At 43.6% G+C, this 19,807-nt stretch overlaps 1 protein-coding gene across 1 annotated transcript in view; it reads left to right on the top strand.

The window, feature by feature from the left end:
• LOC148027440 (uncharacterized) overlaps window positions 1–19,807 on the top strand; it is a 176,374-nt gene that overhangs the window by 130,749 nt on the left and 25,818 nt on the right. The window contains exons 9-11 of the mRNA XM_087689130.1: window positions 3,174–3,347; window positions 3,471–3,569; window positions 19,615–19,673. Of these exons, the coding sequence (XP_087545256.1) occupies window positions 3,174–3,347; window positions 3,471–3,569; window positions 19,615–19,673 (332 nt within the window). The remainder of the gene's footprint in view (window positions 1–3,173; window positions 3,348–3,470; window positions 3,570–19,614; window positions 19,674–19,807) is intronic.

The raw sequence follows: 19,807 nt of genomic DNA, 5'->3' as shown, positions 1-19,807 counted from the left end.
CGCCAATCCCTAACCACTGTTCTAGGCCCACTCTATCGCCTCAAAGAACGTAAAGACATTGTCTAGGATGCTCCTATCCTAGACAAAGCCTGTGTGTGTGTCATGAATGATGTCTGGAAGCACGGGGCGGAGTCACCTACCAATCATCTTTGCCAGTGCCTTATAGGCAACTGGCAACAGGGTGATCGGTCTCCATTGGGATAACTCCAACCGGTCTCCCCCTTGGGGGCCTCCGTGAGAGGATCCCCACTCTCCCACATAGAATCTATCCAACCGCTCCAGCAAGACTCCGCCTAGCCTCCTATATCTCCACGAGAAGTCCAACGACCTTTCCCTCTTGTGAAAAGCTAGGTCTCTCCAAGCATTGCGAGCTCCTGCTGCCAGTAGGAAGATCTCCCATGTCTCTTGCTCCTCCCCAGCCATGCCTTGGTAGTTTTTGCCTCTACCCTGCTGGGTCCTCTATGGCCTCCAAGTTGTTGAAGTCTCCTCCAAAAATCGAGGAGTCCACCTCTGGGAGTCCTGTTGCAATCTCCTCCCAGAACTTGCTGTGCGTACCCTGACCTCAGTGGGGACATAGACATTGAGGACTCAGAGGCACGAGTCACTAATATCCAACCTGACCCATAGAACTTTCCTTGCCACAATGGCCTCTTGATCCCGTATGCAGGTGGTAAGGCTCGGGCCAATAGATGTGCTTACACCTCCACTCTTGCTGTGGGCATCGATGGCGTACTCCCAATAGGTGTGTGACCTGCTTGAGAGAACCTTCCCACCCGATGGGCCTGGGCGGGGGTGTGCTTGTGCTCTTGTAGGAGTAGGATTTCTAAGCGTCACGCAAGGGCCGGCTGCAACTCTTGCCGAACAATCGACTTCCTGGAACCACGTGCCCCACTATAGTGGAGACTATTCACATTCCCGGACGCAAGGTGTAAGCTCATGGGGAAGCCTATGACTGACCAAACAGGCATCTTTTCGGTGTGGAGGCTATTGATGAGGAGGAAAAACTATGGGCCATGCAAGTACGCTTTGCCGCAAGCCTGGACAGCGACGAACTCCAGTCCCCCATGGTGGCCGTCCGGCAGACCATAGGGGTGATAGATGCTCTAGGTGGTACTACCAATGCATCTATCAGCCATGTTGAGAGTATTGACTCTGTACACTAGTAGAAATGGGCCGCCTGTGCCAAGGGCCACTTGATCACATCCCTCGGAGCTCTCCATTGTGGAGGGGCTCGAAAGATAATGCTCAAGTCTGGGACCTTGGCACTAGCCCACCAGTTAATGTCCATCATGCAATCAAGCCACTGCTGTGCAAACAGTGCTAGTCCTTCTCCCATCCATTGGGAGACGTGGTCCGCCACCTGACTCTTTCAACTCCTCTAGCTATGTCGTCGTCCAATCCCCTGAGTGAGAGGACTGAAGTCAAAAAGCGTAGTTTGGTCAATCCGGTGGTGCTAGTAGATGGACCTTGCCCCTCCTTGACTTACGAACGACGAAGATCCCTACCTCTAGAGGTAGTGGAAACTCTCTGCGCTCGGCAACTCTCAGGTAGGACCATGGGGGACTGCGGAAGAACTCTTGTGGCAATAGCTGTGCTTGTCTCGGGAAAGTGTGACTGGCGGCAGGGGTAGATAAGCTGGTGGCTGTATGGGAGGGGGAAAGTTACTGGTGCGAGGAGGATGTAGGTGTGTGTGGCTCATCACCTCCCGTGGGAGAAGGGGGGGTGGGTCTGGGGGGGATCACATGAAACGGGTGCGGATCGGGGGGGTGTGCTCGTCTGCAGGGGAGGTGGCGGGGGGGAAGAGGATCGAGGGATGGTGGGATGGTTGAAGGTATGTGGTGGGTGTGGGGGGGAGGACTGGTGGCCCTGGAAGAGGGGGGCTGTGGGCCACGCTCAGTGGGGGGCACATGGAAGGTGGGGTGGGGTGGGTGTGTGTGCTGTGGGATCTCAGGTGAGGTAGTTTGTGGTGCGAAGTGTGTTTTTCATCACTTAGACCACTGCAACTACATGCTTACAGTGATTCTGATTGGGCTGGTGATTATGATTCACACCACTCTATGAGTGGTAATTGCTTCTTTCTTGGCTCATCTTGCATCTCTTGGCTTAGCACGAAACAATCCACTATTGCCACTTCGTCATGTGAAGCCACATACAATGCAGCTTTCACTACCACAGTTGAATGTATATGGCTGAGATGTTTGTTGGCTGATTTAGATGTATCTATCATGAAACCTCTCGTTTGTTTACTAATAATTAGAGTGCCATTGTAGTGGCATGGAACCCAATGTTTCATGTACGCACGAAACACATTGAGGTCCACTATCACTATGTCAAAGAGCGGCTACATGCAAGTGATATCAACCTTTTCTACTATCCTACAACCAGTAATGTAGTGGACATCTTCACCAAAGCTTTTCCTCATGACAAATTTGAAGCATTCCGCAATGCTTTAAATTTGATCTCCTTTGGTGGATGACCCTTGTATATTGATTACTCTTCACTCCAGGGGGGTTTATCGGGTTTGACTCATGCCTACACTCACAAAGGAGTGTTGTGATCGTCGATAGGACACGGGGGTACTTTTTACTCTCCTCATCACAAGAGGTTTTCTCCCCCAAATTTATTCTCTTTTTTTTTTGTATACCTATGTTACACAGTTTGGGCACTTATCGTGTTTTACACCTTGCAGGTGTGAACACTCTTGCAACTCTAAGTTTTAAGGGTTGTACTTTGTACTTGCACCTTACACTCTTCAAATTATTGCATTGGGAATTGTGCCTATACTCTCACACACTATTCATTGTCAACTGTACTCTCAGCTCAGCTTGAGCTTCGATCTCTGTGCATTCTCCCACCTCTCACAAATTGGGCTTCCATATGAGTATTTACTGCTCAGATTTCTTTTCAAAAGTGTAGCTGGATTTTTTGCCTTTGGTTGTCTTCAGGACTCTCATAGCATTATCACATCTTTGTCTGTACATTTTTGGTTAAGTGCATTTTTATCTAGGGATTTGAATTCGTAATGTCATACATCTGTAAGGGAAATTTTTTGGCTTTTCTATATTGACAGTATCTGAAGTCTGTATCTCAACATCTTTCTTCAAATCCAATTGTGGCTTTTTTAACTTTCAGATGTTACTTCACTAATACTGCTAACCATTTGTTAAAAGCAGATGGAAAGATGCTGTGAGAAAAAGTCAAATGACAACCAAAGTATATATTTTGCGGATCAACATGAAGGAAGCCCTGTTTTGGGACTGGACAATAACACGGGTATTAAGTATACAAACATTCTTCCTGCTCCCTTCAGATGTAGACCAGGGAAAGGCTGTCGCAGGATGGTGCAGGTCATTTAATCTCTGCTTAGAATTACTAGCTTATTTACTTACACTTAATTTAAAAGGCATCAAAGCACATCATTGAAGCATGGGGTAGATATTGAGTTTTGATTATATCCCTGGGATTTTCAGGATCTTTTAGAAACTTTGCTAGGCCAACTAGTCAAAAAAGTCCAAGACTGGATGTCAAGAACGCAACGTGGAGCTGCAAGGTTGTTGCAAACATTAGTGGTGAGAAAATCTTGTTTCAAGCATGCCACTTAGCTGCTAAATGCCAAAAATTATGCATTTCAAATCCTTAGTCAGATTCACCAAGACATCTTGAGTTTCTCATAGATGTACTAGATGGCTCATGCATGATGTATATTCTTTTTTTCCAATGTCCCTTTTATCATGGGGTTTATCCATTGTCATAAAATACACATCACATTTATGAGAAGGTTAAACCTGTCTAGACTGTCATGCAAAAAGGCCTCAGATGACCCATGAGAACGAACAAATATGTACCAGTAAACATGCTTGATTAGAAAATGCAACCATAACCCATTCTTTGATAATATTTCTGAGGTCAACCTCGTTACTATTTCAAAAGTTGAGTATAATGTAGCTGTCACATAGATCCATACTATTGTTCTTCAATTTTTGATCAGCCACGTGTATACAGGGGGGGTAGAGGTATTGGCCTATTCGAGGAGACCCTTTAATAGTCTCAATATGGATCTCAAGGGAGTGGATGTGGAGAAATCCTTTCTAGAGAGCACTCCAGGCCTTTCCTTCTTTCAGTACGTGACTAGAGGAGGATTCAGATGAGTATGATTCCAGCTGCTAGACAGCTTGATATGGACATTGTACCATTCAAGGTTTTTGGAGGATAGTCTTGCACCATGCAAGACTACACTCTTTGTTTGGCTCTAGCACATAGGAGTTGTAAAGAAAATACAGAGGAATTCATATGAAACTGATCGAACAACCATGTGTAACGCAACAGCTGACACTCAAATTCATAGAATGTAGGCATGGCAGGCTTTGAAACTATTCCTTCCACACAAAATTGAAGAATTTCTTGGGGAGTTTATTTAGGAACAATGTGACCTGATCGTCAGAGGACTTGGGAGTCTCCGTAGTGGAGAATTCAGCGAGGAGACGCCGATACTCAGTCAACTTGACTTTCAAGTCATCTCGGTCAGTGATTTTGAGAAGCTAAAGCTCATGCTCAAGATTAATACGACGGGTCCTATCTCGAGCCGCATAGCGGTTAGTCAAGTGTACCCATTGCTCTGAGGCCAAGTCAAAATGCTAAAGCTGAGAATGAAACTCAGGCAATAAGCCCTGCATCAGCTCGACAATAGCGGAGGTATTCCTAGCCTTCCATGAGCGGACGACCTCATATGGAACAAATGTGGGATTGGGTTGGGGTTCCAACCCCTGCACAAGATCCCATAGGTTCTATGAGTTAAGGACATGTCTCATCAAATTCAAACAAGTAGTAAAATTTGCCCTGTTAAAACGAGTCTTGTCATTAAATGCATTCTTGGCAGAAGATGAGCTAGAACCATGAGGTGTCGAGTAGGTGGTGTAAGATGATGGTGAGAAAGATGGTGGAGGTGGGTGTGTCTGAAAAGAGTAAGAGGGAGGGGGAAGAGGTACAGAAGTCGGCTGTGAGTGTCCAATGAGTGCCGATTGATGCAGAGGCACTGGAACATAAATGTTTCCATAAGATACCGGTGTAGGTGGAAGCACTGGGACACGGTAGCCTTGTTCAAAGTGAGGCTGGGACACAACAGTATGACCAGAAGGTCCACTAGGCAATACCATGGAGGCAAGCTGTGGAGGCAACTGATCCACACTTGAGAGAGACTGAGTGGGATACCCAGGCTGCAATGATCCCGAAAGTATATATGAGGTAGGTGGAACACCACCCGGTTGAGGGAAGGATGAGGTTCAATAGGATATGCCTATGTTTCCGTAACCCCCCGGTGTGATGTGCGGTGCGACATGAGGTGTCTAAAATGGAAATGTAAATGGTGTAAATGGAAGTGGTGAAATTTTCACAGCGGAAGAATGTGGTGGGATGGGTGGGTTTTGTAAAGAATACACAGCAAGTATGAGAAGTTCAAAAACTTCTTTAATTTCAAGCGAGTTGATACAAAGATGGCTTTGTCCACCCATGCACTTCCACTATAAAGCTTAGATGGCGATCTAGATAGAAGATAAGCAAAGAGCTTAAGGCTAGTTGAAACACAATGGCTTTGGAGGGGTCTTTCTTTTATAGCTCGGTGAGGTAGTTTGATTGGGGCCTGTCTGATGAACCTTCCTAGTTCGCCAAGGAATATTCCCTTTATTGTCAGGCAAGGGGCTGGGGGCCTACTAGCCCCCTTAGGACAACCTACCTGGGGGCCCATAACTCGATGCATTGTGTCTCGAGTTGCTACCAATATAACTACTCTATCTAACCCAAGGGCTAGATCCACAAAGGTCGCCTTTTTGCCATCCAATCACATAGAACTCATCTGACATACAAGTTAGGACCCAACCAATGTCCAAACTCACACACGTCTTCTCCTCATAATGGAGGCCTTACAACCTAGAGCACTATGAATCATTGGTGGCACCTTATGAGGGTGGGGCATTGAGCATATCTAACAATGATGAGGGCCGTACACACTTTGGATTTCACCCTAACGGAGTGGACTCTAAGACACTGCCACTGGTGGGAACTCATTTTCATCTTATTTACATAGTAGAGCGAGACAACAAGATGCAATGGCACTAGAGATCGAAAACAAGCTTCCATCTCAAAGTAACCTGCATCTAGTAGAGACTATACGTGCTCTTAGTGTTAAATGGGAGAGATTAGACTGAGACTCAAAACATACATGGAGACAAGGTGCCTTCTTGGACATTGGGACTTCAGCACCTTCTTTCACCTAGGGATCGCATGGTTTAACATCATAGAACTCTAGACTAGCATTTTTATAAGTCCTTGTATTAGACAATCTTCCTTGAGAGCAACCAGCCTTTGTGCCATAAACACCATTTTCACTTGTGTGAATCAAGCAAAACAGAAATAAATTACCCGACTCCCACTACTGCGAGAGCTGAGAGAATGCATAGAGATCAAAGCTCAAGCTCAATTGCAAGTACCGTTGATAGTGAACAGACTGTGAGTGTGATAGCACGACACCCAATGCAATAATTTAAAGATTGTAAGATGTAAGTACAAAGTATAACCCTTAAGCCTTAGGTTTGTAAGAGGGTGTTCACACCCGAAGAGTGTGAAACAAGATGAGTGCCTAAACTGTATAACATAGGCACATAAAATAAAAGAAATAAATCTACAAGAAAAAACCTCTCATATGGAGAGTAAAAAGTGCCCCAGTGTCCTACTAAGGATCACGGTCACTCATGTGTGAGCGTAGGCGTGAGTCAAACCCAACAAACCCTCCTAGAGTGAACAATGATCAAAATACAAGGGTTATCCACCAAAGGATATCAAATTTAAAGCATTGAAAAATGCTTCATATTTGTCACAACAAAGAGCTTTGGTGAGGATGTCGGCCACATTACTAGTGGTAGGACAATAGTCAAGGTTGATATCACCTGCATGTAGCCTCTCTCTGACAAAGTGATAATGGATCTCAATGTGTTTTGTGCGTGCATGAAACACTGGGTTCCATGCCACTGCAATGGCACTCTGACTATCAATGAACAAAGGAGTAGGCTCCGTGACGGATACACCCAAATCAGCTAATAGGCATCTAAGCCTTATACATTCAATTATGGTAGTGAAAGCTGCCTTGTATTCAGCTTCACATGACGATGTGGCAACAGTGGATTGCTTCTTGCTAAGCCAAGAGATGCAAGATGAGCTAAGAAAGAAACAATTGCCACCAATTGAGTGACGAGAATCATAATCACCAGCCCAATCAGAATCACTGTAAGCACGTAAGTGCAATAGTTCCCCCTTGACATAAAGCAATCCAAGAGTCTTAGTACCCTACAAGTAATGGAAAACATGCTTAACAACTTGCCAATGTGACATGTGTGGCTGATGCATATATTTGCTCAGGGCTGATATTGCAAACTGTATGTCCGGCCTTATGTTGCATAGGTAGATCAAACATCCAACTGTTGAAGCATATGTATAGATATCAAACAAGTCGCTGTCATCATGCAATGACAACTTCAGTCCAGGTTCCATTGGTGTACAAATTGGCTTGCCATCCTGTAAGCCAAATCTCTCAAGAAGCTTACCAATGTATCTCGACTGTGACAATCCAATGCCTCTAGCATCTATTGAATACCCAAGTATTAGTGCAAGGGCCCCAAATTTGACATCTCAAAAGTTTGCTGCAAATTTTGTTTAAATGTTGGAACCTTATCAGCATGTGTTTTTGTAAGTAAAAGATCATCAACATATAGACATGGGACCAGCAAGGATCCCCCCTCTTTACATATGTAAAGGGTAGACTTTCATGAGCTGTTTATCAACCCTTGGTTGAGTAAAAAGGCATCAATCTTTGCGTACCAAGCTCGAGGAGCTTGTTTCAAATCATTTAAAGCCTTTTTCAGCTTACAGACCAAGTGTTCGGATCCCTCAACTGCAAAACCAATGGGCTGTTATACATGCACTTCTTCTTGAAGTTCCCCATGTAAAAATGCAGTCTTTATAGCAAGCTGATCCACAATCCATCCATAATGGGCAGCCAAAGCAACCATAGACGTAATGGTAGTTATGCGGGATATAGGAGCAAATGTCTCCTCATAGGCAATGCCTTTCTTTTGTGTGTAGCCCTTCGCCACAAGCCTGGCCTTATATTTGTCAATGGATCCATTTGCATTCCTTTTCAACTTATAGACCCACTTTGTACCAATGGCTTTCTTTCCAAGAGGCAAAGACATTAAATCCCATGTTGGATTCTTTATGATGGAATCAAACTTAGCTTGCATTACTCCATGGTATGTGCACCATCATGCATATGAGCTTGCCTTCTAGTATGACTAGCAATAGGAGCATCCAGATGACTATCTTTCATAGTTTGCAAATACCATCTAGGCATTTGTCTAGCCTCCTGACAGTATACAAGCTCTAGCTGAATTTCAAATTCAGCACCGTGTTGAATACTCAGATCAGCCATGGGCTGATTTTTTGCATTACCCAATGGAGCAGTGTCAAGATTGTGGGAGAGAAGGAAGGAGTCTCACTTGTAGCTTTCTCACTTGCACAATGGGGGAATACATACACAGGTGGAGGCTGAAAACAGTTTTCCTCTTCTTAGTTGTGTAAGCCAAAAAGAACACTTGTACAGAGAAATAGAAGAACCCTATATATGAGTCTCAAACCAAACTCAACTAACTAAGGTGGCATACTAACTGAGCCACGAACTAGAGTAGATAAGGATAGCTGTCATCTAGCTATTATTCATGGGCGGTGTACCAACCTCATCTGCAGCTAACAAGTCGGTGACATAAATGCACAACGGTCACCCTGGCATATCACGAGTGGAGCTCGATATCTCAACACTCCCCCTTGAGCTCAATCCCAACTCCTGCACACCAAGCAGGTCTCTGAACTTGCGCAGCTTCTCTGCGCCCAATGCCTTCATGAATATGTCAGCTATCTGATCCTCTGTACTGACATAAACTAGATCAATAAGACCTAGTAAAACCCTCTCCCGCACATAGTGATAATGCATCTCAATGTGCTTTGTTCTAGCATGATAGACTGGGTTATTTGCCAAGTGTATATTGCTCATGTTGTCACAATAAATGACAACTGGCCCACCTGTAGGCTGATGCATATCATAAAGTAGCTTATGCAACCAAGCTACCTCACATGCAGCCATTGCTGCACCCCTGTACACTCAGTCTCTATACTCGACAAGGCAACTGTAGGCTGTTTCTTGCTGCTCCAAGTGATTGCAGCACTCCCAAAAGAAAACACATATCCACTGGTAGATCATCTATCAGAAATACTACTAGCCCAATCAGCATCAGTGTATCCATGCAACTGTATCTGAACCCCAGTCTCATAAAATAGTCCATACTGCAATGTGGACTTCACATACCTGAGTATGCGTCTAGTCGTATCCAAATGCGGTTTCCTTGGAGCTTGCATAAACTGACTTACCAATCCAATAGCATAGCTCAAATCTGGCCTGGTAATAGTCATATAAATCAAACTTCCTACTATACGTCTGTACATAGTAGGGTCTTCGAGAAGCTCACCTGCATCTACGCTCAGCTTCACATTCTGCTCCAAAGGAACTGAAATGGGCTTATAGCCTGTCATCCCATATTTGGACAGCATGTCCAATCCATACTGCCTCTGTAAGAGCCGTATCCCACTTGGTGATCTAATCACCTCAATGCCCAAGAAATAACGCAGCTCTCCCAAATCCTTCATCTCAAACTTCTGCTTCAATAGCATTTTCACATGAAGGATATCTTCATCACTATCACTTGTGATAATCAAATCATCAACATAAATGATAAGCAGTATAATATATTTCTCTGTTTTTCTCACATAAAGTGAGAAATCTACCTTGGAAATCTGAAAGCCAATAGTGACAAGATACTGTCATATCTTGTCAGACCATGCTCTAGGTACTTGCTTCAAGCCAAACAAGGCTTTCTTCAACCTACAAACAAACTCAGGATGAACAGCATGCACATAACCTAGTGGCTACTCCATATAGACATCTTCTTGCAAATCACCATGCAAGAAGGCATTCTTTATATCCATCTGATGTAAAGACCATCCCTTTGATGCAGCCATAGCAATGACTACTCTTACGGTTGCCATCCTTGCAACCGGACTGAATGTTTCTTCATAATCAATGCCATATGTTTGTGCATACCCCTTGACTACTAATCTTGCCTTGTATCTGTTCACAGAACCATCTACATTGTGCTTTACCTTATAAACCCACTTACAACCAATTGCATTCTTATCTTTAGGCAAAGATACCAATTCCCATGTAGCATTTGCTTCCAAGGCATCCATTTCTTCATCCATGGCTTTCTCCCATTTTTCTTTTTCCATGGCTTGCTCAAAAGAAGTGGGTTCTGGTTCCTGTATCACTTTGACTATATAGGTATAGTGAATGGCTGTAAATCCATCATATTTCAGCCTATCCACAGGATACCTAGCTCTGGTACACCTGCGCAAAGTAGGCTCACTTCCAGATGCTCTTAAAACATCCCTGGTCTTCCTTACTCCAGGTGTAACAATAGAAGGAATATCCAACTCATCATCAATGGTCTGTTCTGAGCCACTGGATTCACCATCCACATAAGAGTGACCTGCATTCATATCAAACATGGGCTGATCTACCTTTTCTTTTCCTTTTCGTGATACCTGCATATCACTATCTACATTGCTTTGAGGAGATTCTCCTGATCTCAATCTGCCTGTCCATGGCGAAGAATGTGAACCACTGCTAGAGGACACTCCAGGTCCACTAATATCTTGTGACTGCTGCTGTGAATTCTGTGCAGCATTACCATTTTGTGTATCTACATTATCAATCGCATTTACTGGTTTATACCAGCTGCTCATCTCATAAAAAACATCTATGCTCACTGTAAACTTAGGAGTAGAAGGGTTATAGCATCTATACCATTTCTGCTTCTGCAGAGAGTAACCAATAAAGATGCACTTCTCAGCTTTTGGATCCAACTTGGATCTCGACTCATCTGGCAAATGAACATAGACAATGCAACAAAAAATTTTCAAATGAGAAATATCTGGTTTCCTACCAGTATACCTCTCCTCTGGAGTCATGCCATGTATTACTGCAGTGGGAGTCCTGTTCATTATGTAGACTGCTGTAGCAACTGCCTCAGCCCAGTAAAAATCTGGCAGGTTTTTTTCATTGAGCATGGCATGAGATACCTCTTCAATATGCCTGGTTTTTCTTTCTGCAATTCCATTTTGCTATGGGGTATGACTACATGAATATTGCTGCTTTATGCCATGCTCCTGCAAAAACCTTGCAAACTCATTTGAGAGGTACTCTCCCCCTCCATTTGACCTTAGGCATTTTATTTGCAGGCCTGCTTCTTTTTCAACCATAGCTTAAGAGTTTTGAAATGCCCAAAAACTTCACTTTTCTTTTTCATAAAATACACCCAAACTTTTCTGCTATAGTCATCAATAAAAGTGACAAAATAATGACAGCCTCCAATAGATGCAGCTTTAGTAGTCCACACATCAGAGTGGATTAATTCCAATGGCTTCTTACTCTCTTGAACATGTCTAGGAAATGGTTTCCTTGCCTGTTTTCCAAATTGACAGGCTTCATATACCTTATGCATTTCTGCAACCTTGAATTTAGACAATCCTGCAACAATATTTTGGGTTTGCATTGATTTAAGTCGTTGTACATTAACATAACCAATGCGTTTATGCCAGATATCAATATCTACAACTACACTGGTCCCATGTGCAAACATTGTTGCACTCAATTCAGGCATGTCTGCATCCAACGTAAACATTATGCCATTCTTATTTCCTTTTGCTATCAAGCGATCTTTATTTTTCATATCCTCAACAAAGCATCCATGAGGATTAAATCTGACCTGCAAGCCCTGCTCAACCATTTGACCAATAGAAACCAGGTTCTTGGTGATATTCGGGACATAAAATACATCCGACAGGTATTTCTTTTTTCCATCCTGCATAGACAAAGGAATTTTTCCAATCTGCACAATAGGATGTGTAATATCATCACCAGTCTCCACAAATCCTAGTTTTTTCATTTTCCTTGCATTCTGCATCCATTCTGCATGACCTGTCATGTGGTTTGATGCACCTAAGTCAACATACCACACATCGTTGCTTTCTTCTGCACTTATTACAGAATTGGTCATGTGCTACACCATAAACAAATGCTCATTTCTGTCATCACCCTGTCTACTAGAAGATGCATAATTCCCTTGTTGCAATTTTCCATTCATGATGTCATTCTGCTTTTTATAGCAGTCTTTAGCCATATGACCCATTTTACCACAGTAGTAGCATTCAACATTGCTGTTTGCATTTTGACCTCTTTGCCATCCACCACGACCTCTTTGGGTCCCCCTGCCTCTAGAGTTACAACGTCCTCCTCCATAGGACTGGTTTTTTTGAGTTTGCTGTATATTCTGATTTCTATCACGGCCTCTAGATCGGCCTCCTCTACCTCTGCCTCTACCTCTTCCAGTATTTGAGTAGAAGACAGCTTCTTTTGAAGTTCCTCCTAAAGAAGATGCACCACCATTTCTCTGCTCCTCAAAAATTAGAAGAGCAATCAACTCCTCAAAATCAGGAAATCTTTCACGGACGGAAATGGATGTTCGGAACTGTGCATAATCATTTCCTAGACCATTCAAGGTCACAGAAACTAAATCATCATCTTTCACTGGCGACCCAATGGAAGCAAGTGCATCTGCAATCTTCTTCACCTTCATGTGGTAGTCATTGATGCTCATACTTTCGCACGTTGTGCAACTTTTGCTTGAGCTGCATTTTCCTAGCTTGCGTATTTGTGCTATATATTTTTGACAAAGTATCCCATGCCTCCTTTGGCGTACTTGCATCCTGAATATGTACAATCATAGAGTTTGAAATACTGATAGACAACCAGTACATAATTTTTCTGGCTCTCTCATGCCATCCTTTAAATGCCTGCATTTGCTGTTGATTGGGAACATTAGGAAGAACTGGTTCTTCTTCATTTCCTGCAACGAATTCCCAATATCCTTTTCCCATAAGGAAATTCGTCATTCTAAACTTCCATACTTGAAAGTTGTTCTTGTCAAGCTTTTCAGTGACAATCTGTGAAAGAGAATCAGACGCCATTACAAAACACTGCAAAAAATTTTGTCACTGCAAAAAACACAGCTTCTGCCTCACAAGGGCAAATCTGCAAAACTGACGAAAGTGGTATTTGACCACACAGTCACTTTCTAGTGACGATTTTGCATCAATAGGCAATAAGGATGATTCTGCAACTCCTAATGTCTCTGCGCACAGGCATACGATGCAATTTCTATGGTAACTTTTTACCGACCTGTAGAACAGTGGTCGCACAGCAAAAAACAGGGCCTTTTTCTGAGTGCGTGCGGAAAACTTCCGCCTCCAAAACAGGCCCCAAAATGGCCTCGAATAAAAAAAAGGGCAACCATGGGCTAAAGCCCTCTCCCGCACCATATACTGCCCTCTTGCTACACCGCGAAGGGCGTCTCAATCTGAGACAATGCACTCTTGCACTTTCCGGCTGTGCTACCTGCAGAGACTTACTCCCAAACTCGAAAAATGAAAGCAACACTGGTCCTCTTACCAGAACACCGTGAATTTGGTTTTCTTTCTTGAGCTCCTTACCACGAACCAGGCTTTGATACCATGTCAAGATTGTGGGAGAGAAGGAAGGAGTCTCACTTGTAGCTTTCTCACTTGCACTGGGAATACACACACAGGTGGAGGCTGAAAACAGTTTTCCTCTTCTTAGTTGTGTAAGCCAAAAAGAACACTTGTACAGAGAAATAGAAGAACCCTATATATGAGTCTCAAACCAAACTCAACTAACTAAGGTGGCATACTAACTGAGCCACGAACTAGAGTAGATAAGAATAGCTGTCATCTAGCTATTATTCATGGGCGGTGTACCAATCTCATCTGCAGCTAACAAGTCGGTGACATAAATTCACAACGGTCACCCTGGCATATCACGAGTGGAGCTCGATATCTCAACAAGCAGTTGGTTGAACGTTAAGTTCACTTGTTGAAGCTCTAGCTGTATCACTGAAAGAAATAGGCAAAAGCACCTCAAATATATCATTGGCAGCGTAATGTGTGTCAAATCTAGCAAGAGATATTTTTTATTTTTCATCGAAAATCACATCCTTGTTAATAAATACCTTTTTAGAGACAGGATCGTATAACCTATATCCTTTGCTCTCATTGTTGTACCCCACAAAAATGCATTTAACAGCTTTGTTATCCAACTTCTTCCTGAGTACCTTGGGAATGTGTGCATATGCAAGACACCCAAAGGTACAAAAATGCCCAATAAAAGGTTTTCGGTTATTCCAAGCCTTTGAAGACATGACATTCTTCAATGCCTTGGTTTGGCACCTATTCAAGACAATCTACTGATTTGGCCTAATGGTTTGAGTACATGGCTGTCGTGTTCACTCATAAGTGCGTTTGATTTCCTGCTACTACTGCTTATTGGCAAAACTATGTTTTGTGAAGGGAGGGCAGTTATCTTCCCCACTCAAGCCAGAAGTAGAGCCATGTACTATTTGTTGGTTCTTTGAACATAAAAAATACTCATTTTTAAATCTTGTACATGATTATTTTGCAGCTGTTTACCCACAAACCTAAAAGCTTGTGCATATATATTGTGTTGATGCATCATAGACTGAAGCTCCCTACTCCTTTTGTGACAAGTAGAGGAGTCCCTTAGAGCAATTACACATAATGCGCATACTAGGTATATGAGATGCATGTCTCATGTCATTCATCTCAAAACTCTTCTTGAGCCTAGTCTTCAAAGTCTCGAGCTCATCATGAGCACTCCTAGGAATTAGTATAGCATCAACATATAGCACCAAAATGATAAGGCTATCATCATGAGCCTTCTTTATGTAAAGATATAGATCCATATCACTATGAAAATAACACTGTGAATGCATAAAGGCGTTAAACTTATGATATCATTTCCTAGTACCTACCTAAGTCCATAAAGACTCTTCCTCAACTTGCACACTAGGTGTTGCTTGCCCTTTCTCTCAAAGCCCTTAGGTTGTTGCATATAAATATCCTCATGCAAGTCCCCATGAAGGAAAGCTGGTATTGATTTCTTTCCGCAATTTCTTCATGGAGATGAGCTCTATGTGTTTGTGGTCAATGCCCTTCAATTCTATATGCTACCTTTGCCAATTAAATTTCATTTTCCTTTGTTTCAAATCCAAAGTAAATTTGCCAAGAGTTTTTAGCCAATTATCGCCAATAGCAACATCAATTGACCCCATATCTGAGGTACGGGAAATCATAGGGAGTCTTACTGGTTGGCATATCTGGAAGGCACGGTGTCAGGTGGCTTTCGGCACAGAGAGACTTTCAGTACAGGCAACCTTAGATGAGCTCTGGACCTCCATCATCCACTCCCTTCGAGGCTGATGGGATCAGGTGCAAGGCGAGTCCAAGGCTCGTCAGGAGCTCCGAGGTCATTCCATGCGTACTTGGGGTGGCCAGGACCTGTTCTTCGTGATATAGGTAGGCAGCCCTAGATGGCGATACACCCCCCCTCCATGGCTTCTTGCCCCTATCCCCCCCAGACCACCTTGAGAGGCTTGTATATATGATGTATCTGTGACTTTCACCAGCTCTAGCTTGGTCTGTTGAGCATGAGCACTTCTTTGTATTCAAGGTTTTTTTCCAAAGTAATATAATTAGCCACACTTTATTTGCAAAAATTGACCCCATATCCAAAGTGATCAAATCCACTTTTATGGTGCAACTAGAAGACAATTCAATAGGAGTATATAAATACACTTCTTTACTAGACTTATAGGTACCATTTGCAAATTGTATCTGCAAGCATGATTCCATATCGATGGGTAGCAACTTCAGCCTGATCAAGGAGTCCTTGTCTACAACAAAGGACGCAGAGTCAGTAAGCAGGCATCAGAAACAGACATCCCTGACTCCTCCTTGGCTATGCGCTTTCTACATTCAGTGATATAGTGTCCTGGCTTCTTGCAATAGTGGCACTTGTCCTTCTTGGCTTGCGTGTCCCTCTGTTTCTTATTGCCTTGTGAAGTGCCTGAAGTCCCAAAGCTTTATGGAGCATTCTTTGCTTGGCTGCCCTTGTTCTTTTGTCTTGCTATGAAAGCTTGCTTAGAGGCTATAGCATCCATACCATTGTTCTTTCTTGTTTGCTACTCCTCTAAGAGCAAACTTACCAGCTAAAGGAAAGTAAGTGGCTATGGGGAAATCCTCATGGTGAGGTTCAAGGCCGTATGAAATGTCAAGTACGAGGGCGGCAAAGAATTCAAGGTAGTAGATATCAACTGCGCATTTGAGTAATTCTCATCTACATTCATGAGCTGCTCACACAAGTCTTGAATTTTATTTAGATGATCCTGCAAAGAATCGCCCTCATCCATCTTCACTATCTCAAGCTCTTACTTCGAGAAAGAGATGTGTGTCTCATTCTTTCCAATAAACATCTGCTCTAAGGTTAGCCAAGCCTCTCATGAAGAAGTTGTAGATCGAATGCGAGGGATGATAGGCCGTTGAATTGCCAATGCAATCAGTGACAAAACCTATGCACCTCATTTATCCCATGCCCTTTGTGCTATTGATCTTTGGGGAAGTGGCTGAGCTGGAGTGGGCTGAGCAGGCTGAGTTACTTGTTGTCATCGTCTTCTTGGAGGAGTATCAAGAGCCACAACTCTGGGCGTAACTTCTTCACCGTTGACATAATCCCGAAGATTCTTCGCAATCAGCACATTCTTCATCATGAAGGACCAGAGGGAGTAGTTGTTATCATCCAACCTATCCTCCTTGGATACGTAAGTAAATACATCACCTCCCTAATTTGTCATGATAAATAATACTGATTAGAGAGCAAAAGAGCAATGTCTCAAGGTGGACCAACCTAGAAATATCAGAATTTCCAGAAATTACAGCAAGTACTTTGTTGTAATTAGAAAATATAAGGACACTGTCAAAATTGTTTGAAATGCACACTGTCCAAGGTGCAATAAATGCTCGGCAGCACTGAAATTGCGAAAGCCCCAAAATTTCTTGTCCCAAAATGCACAAAATCAGTCTATTTCAGACTGTCACTGATGTACATTTGCCAATCTCTGAGATGACAACAAAGGCCCCAAAATTTTGACCCAAAATCGCACAAAATCTGTGTGTGAAAGGTGACCCAAACACTTGCAAAAGCAGAGAATTGCTGCCTAGGCACAAGCCCCTTCCAGGAGATGAAATTTGAATTAAAACTTTGAAAAAATTGAACAATGTTCTTTCTGTTTACCTCTGAATAATGCTGAAATTTGCGCAGATTTGACAGTCCTAGTGAGCCTGGGTAGGAACAGGGAATGCTGAGCTGGAGGCCAAACAGGGAGGCTGCGTGCTCAGGATCAAGTGGGCGGCTCTCTAGGTGGCAGGCGCTACTTGAAGCAGCATTGAAAACTAGCACTGAGGGCAGCCAGACCAGGAGCAGCAATGGGTGTGCACTGTGCAAAATGACGGACAAGAGCAGAGGCGGAAGCGCTACCTGCTCAGGTGGCGTAGGGTGGCACAGACAAGCATTGCACAGGCAGGCTTGGCGGGTTACCAGGAGCAGGGGCCATATGGGTGCAGGTGGAGGGGCGAACAAGGAGCGTTGCCTAGACTGGCGGCGCAGCTAGAGCTAGTGACTAGCGGAGGTGCTACCCGGGGCAGCGTTGTAGGATTGGTGGTGGAGCAGACTTCTCGATTGAATGCCGAGAAGCTGGAGCATGGTGACTCAATTGGCGATGGCCACGAGCTGGGCTGAGCAGAGGGCTACTCTGATACCAAATGTGAGAGGTGAGAGAATGCATAGAGATCGAAGCTCAAGCTCAGTTGCAAGTACTATTGAGAGTGAAGAGTGTATTATTGAGAGTGAAGAGTGTATGCATGTGATAGTACGACACCCAATGCAATAATCTAAAGAGTGTAAGATGCAAGTACAAAGTACAACCCTTAAATCTTAGGGTTGTAAGAGGATGTTCACACCCGAAGAGTGTGAAACACGATAAGTGCCTAAAACTATGTAACATAGGCACATAAAATAAAAGAAATAAATCTGGGGGGCACTCCTGTGTGAGCGCAGGTGTGAGTTGAACCCAGCAACTACCAGCTTGCATGAGCCCCTCTTGCCTTTTCCTCTCATTAGTAGCTCTCATACTGCCCTATGCAAGATTGAGAGACCCTATTAGGTTGGACCATGGCGGTTCCATGAGCTCTAGTGGTTTTTGCATGTTGTCATGGCACATGTAGGAGAGTAGGATGAAGCTCCAATACCAATGTAATGCCTAATTAGGATCCACCTGCACTAGACACAAGCCAGATAAGCAAGTAAACAAGCATAAGGAAACAGACATTGTCCTTAGTTCCCAGTCATAGAGCCAATGTAGGCTTGCCCTTGAGCCTGGGGGCCAGTAGCAAAGAGACCAAGCTTCCACAAGTTGGTGTCCCATCTCGAGTCCAAGATTGTAGTTACATGATAATGTGCACAAATGAAACCTTGGTTCCTTTTGTAGAACCTAGCCACCCAAACTCTAAAGTTTCCTCAACTTGTTCACTCTACAAGGCCCTTTAGCTAACCCTAAAGTGCCTCAACCACATCTACAGTACAACGTCCTAACTTTTAGAGCATGTGCCGTTCACACCTAGTAACCCTTCATGGACAATGTTTCCGGCGCCCATCCATGATGTCCAAGTATGTAACAGTGGCACATCTGGGGGGTCCATTGCAGCCAGTCTTTAGCAGGGAGAGCCATTCAGTGCATGGCAATTCCATAATCCACTCTTTGTGAGTTGGGAGCAGCTTCAGGGAGACACTTGACATCAACAGAGCTTGGGCAGTTGTTCCTTAATATTGGGTTTGCCTAGCTCCTTGGCTTCTCTTTCCCAGTCCCCCCAAATGGCCTTGGGAGGCCTTGTATTCATGATGTGTGATGTCAGCTTTCAGCTCCAGCTATGCTGTTCCTTTGGTAGTTCTTTAATGGTTCTGAATAATATTATTAGCCACACTTTATTTTGCAAGAAAAGGCTGAAGTGGTGGGTCAAGAGGCATTAAGTGGTGGGCAGGAAAGTCAAAGACAGAGCTGGAGGAAGGAATAGCAGGGCAGGGAGCTGATGCATCATGTACAGAAAGTTTTGCGCTGGAAAGGAGAGGGGTGGGACAGAGGCTGAGGATAAGTAAGGACCGGCACGGCAAGCTGGGAGGGGCTGAAGGTAGTGGAGCTGGCATTTCAGCAGTGATGGGATGCTCAAGTTCGTACTTCAGGTCACACTCCAGTCTCCTCATGATTTTGTAAAATACTATTGATAGGTTTTTCTGTGATTCTGTAGTATTAGGTGGTGTTAAGGTGTAACCAACTAAAAGCTTTCTATGTATGAGTGTGTAAACAATAATTTGGTTTCTTTAGAGTGCTATCAGTACTAACCCCAAAATTTGCAGCCATCATGTGAAGGATCGCAAGCTGCAACTTTACATGGTGCTAATTTTAACTCTTCAAACAGGTTATGGCTGAGGGAGCAGCAGCACATCATTTGAAATTATTGATCCCTATATTGTTTAGGTACAAATTTTTACCAACAAAAATCTTAATCTAGTCTTAAAAGCTTGGTTCTGCTTCCTACACTAGGGTAAGGGGGCAGAAAAAGTAATGGCCCCCCTTTTTGTGACGTTTCTTTGGTTGGAAGCAAGGCCTAT

Source organism: Lygodium microphyllum, chromosome 12 (genome assembly GCF_053477565.2).
Source record: "Lygodium microphyllum isolate KBCC chromosome 12, Lygodium_microphyllum_v1.1.10, whole genome shotgun sequence".
Classification (NCBI taxonomy): domain Eukaryota; kingdom Viridiplantae; phylum Streptophyta; class Polypodiopsida; order Schizaeales; family Lygodiaceae; genus Lygodium; species Lygodium microphyllum.
Note: the sequence above shows the minus strand (reverse complement) of the source record. Positions and strands in the feature narration are given on the sequence as shown.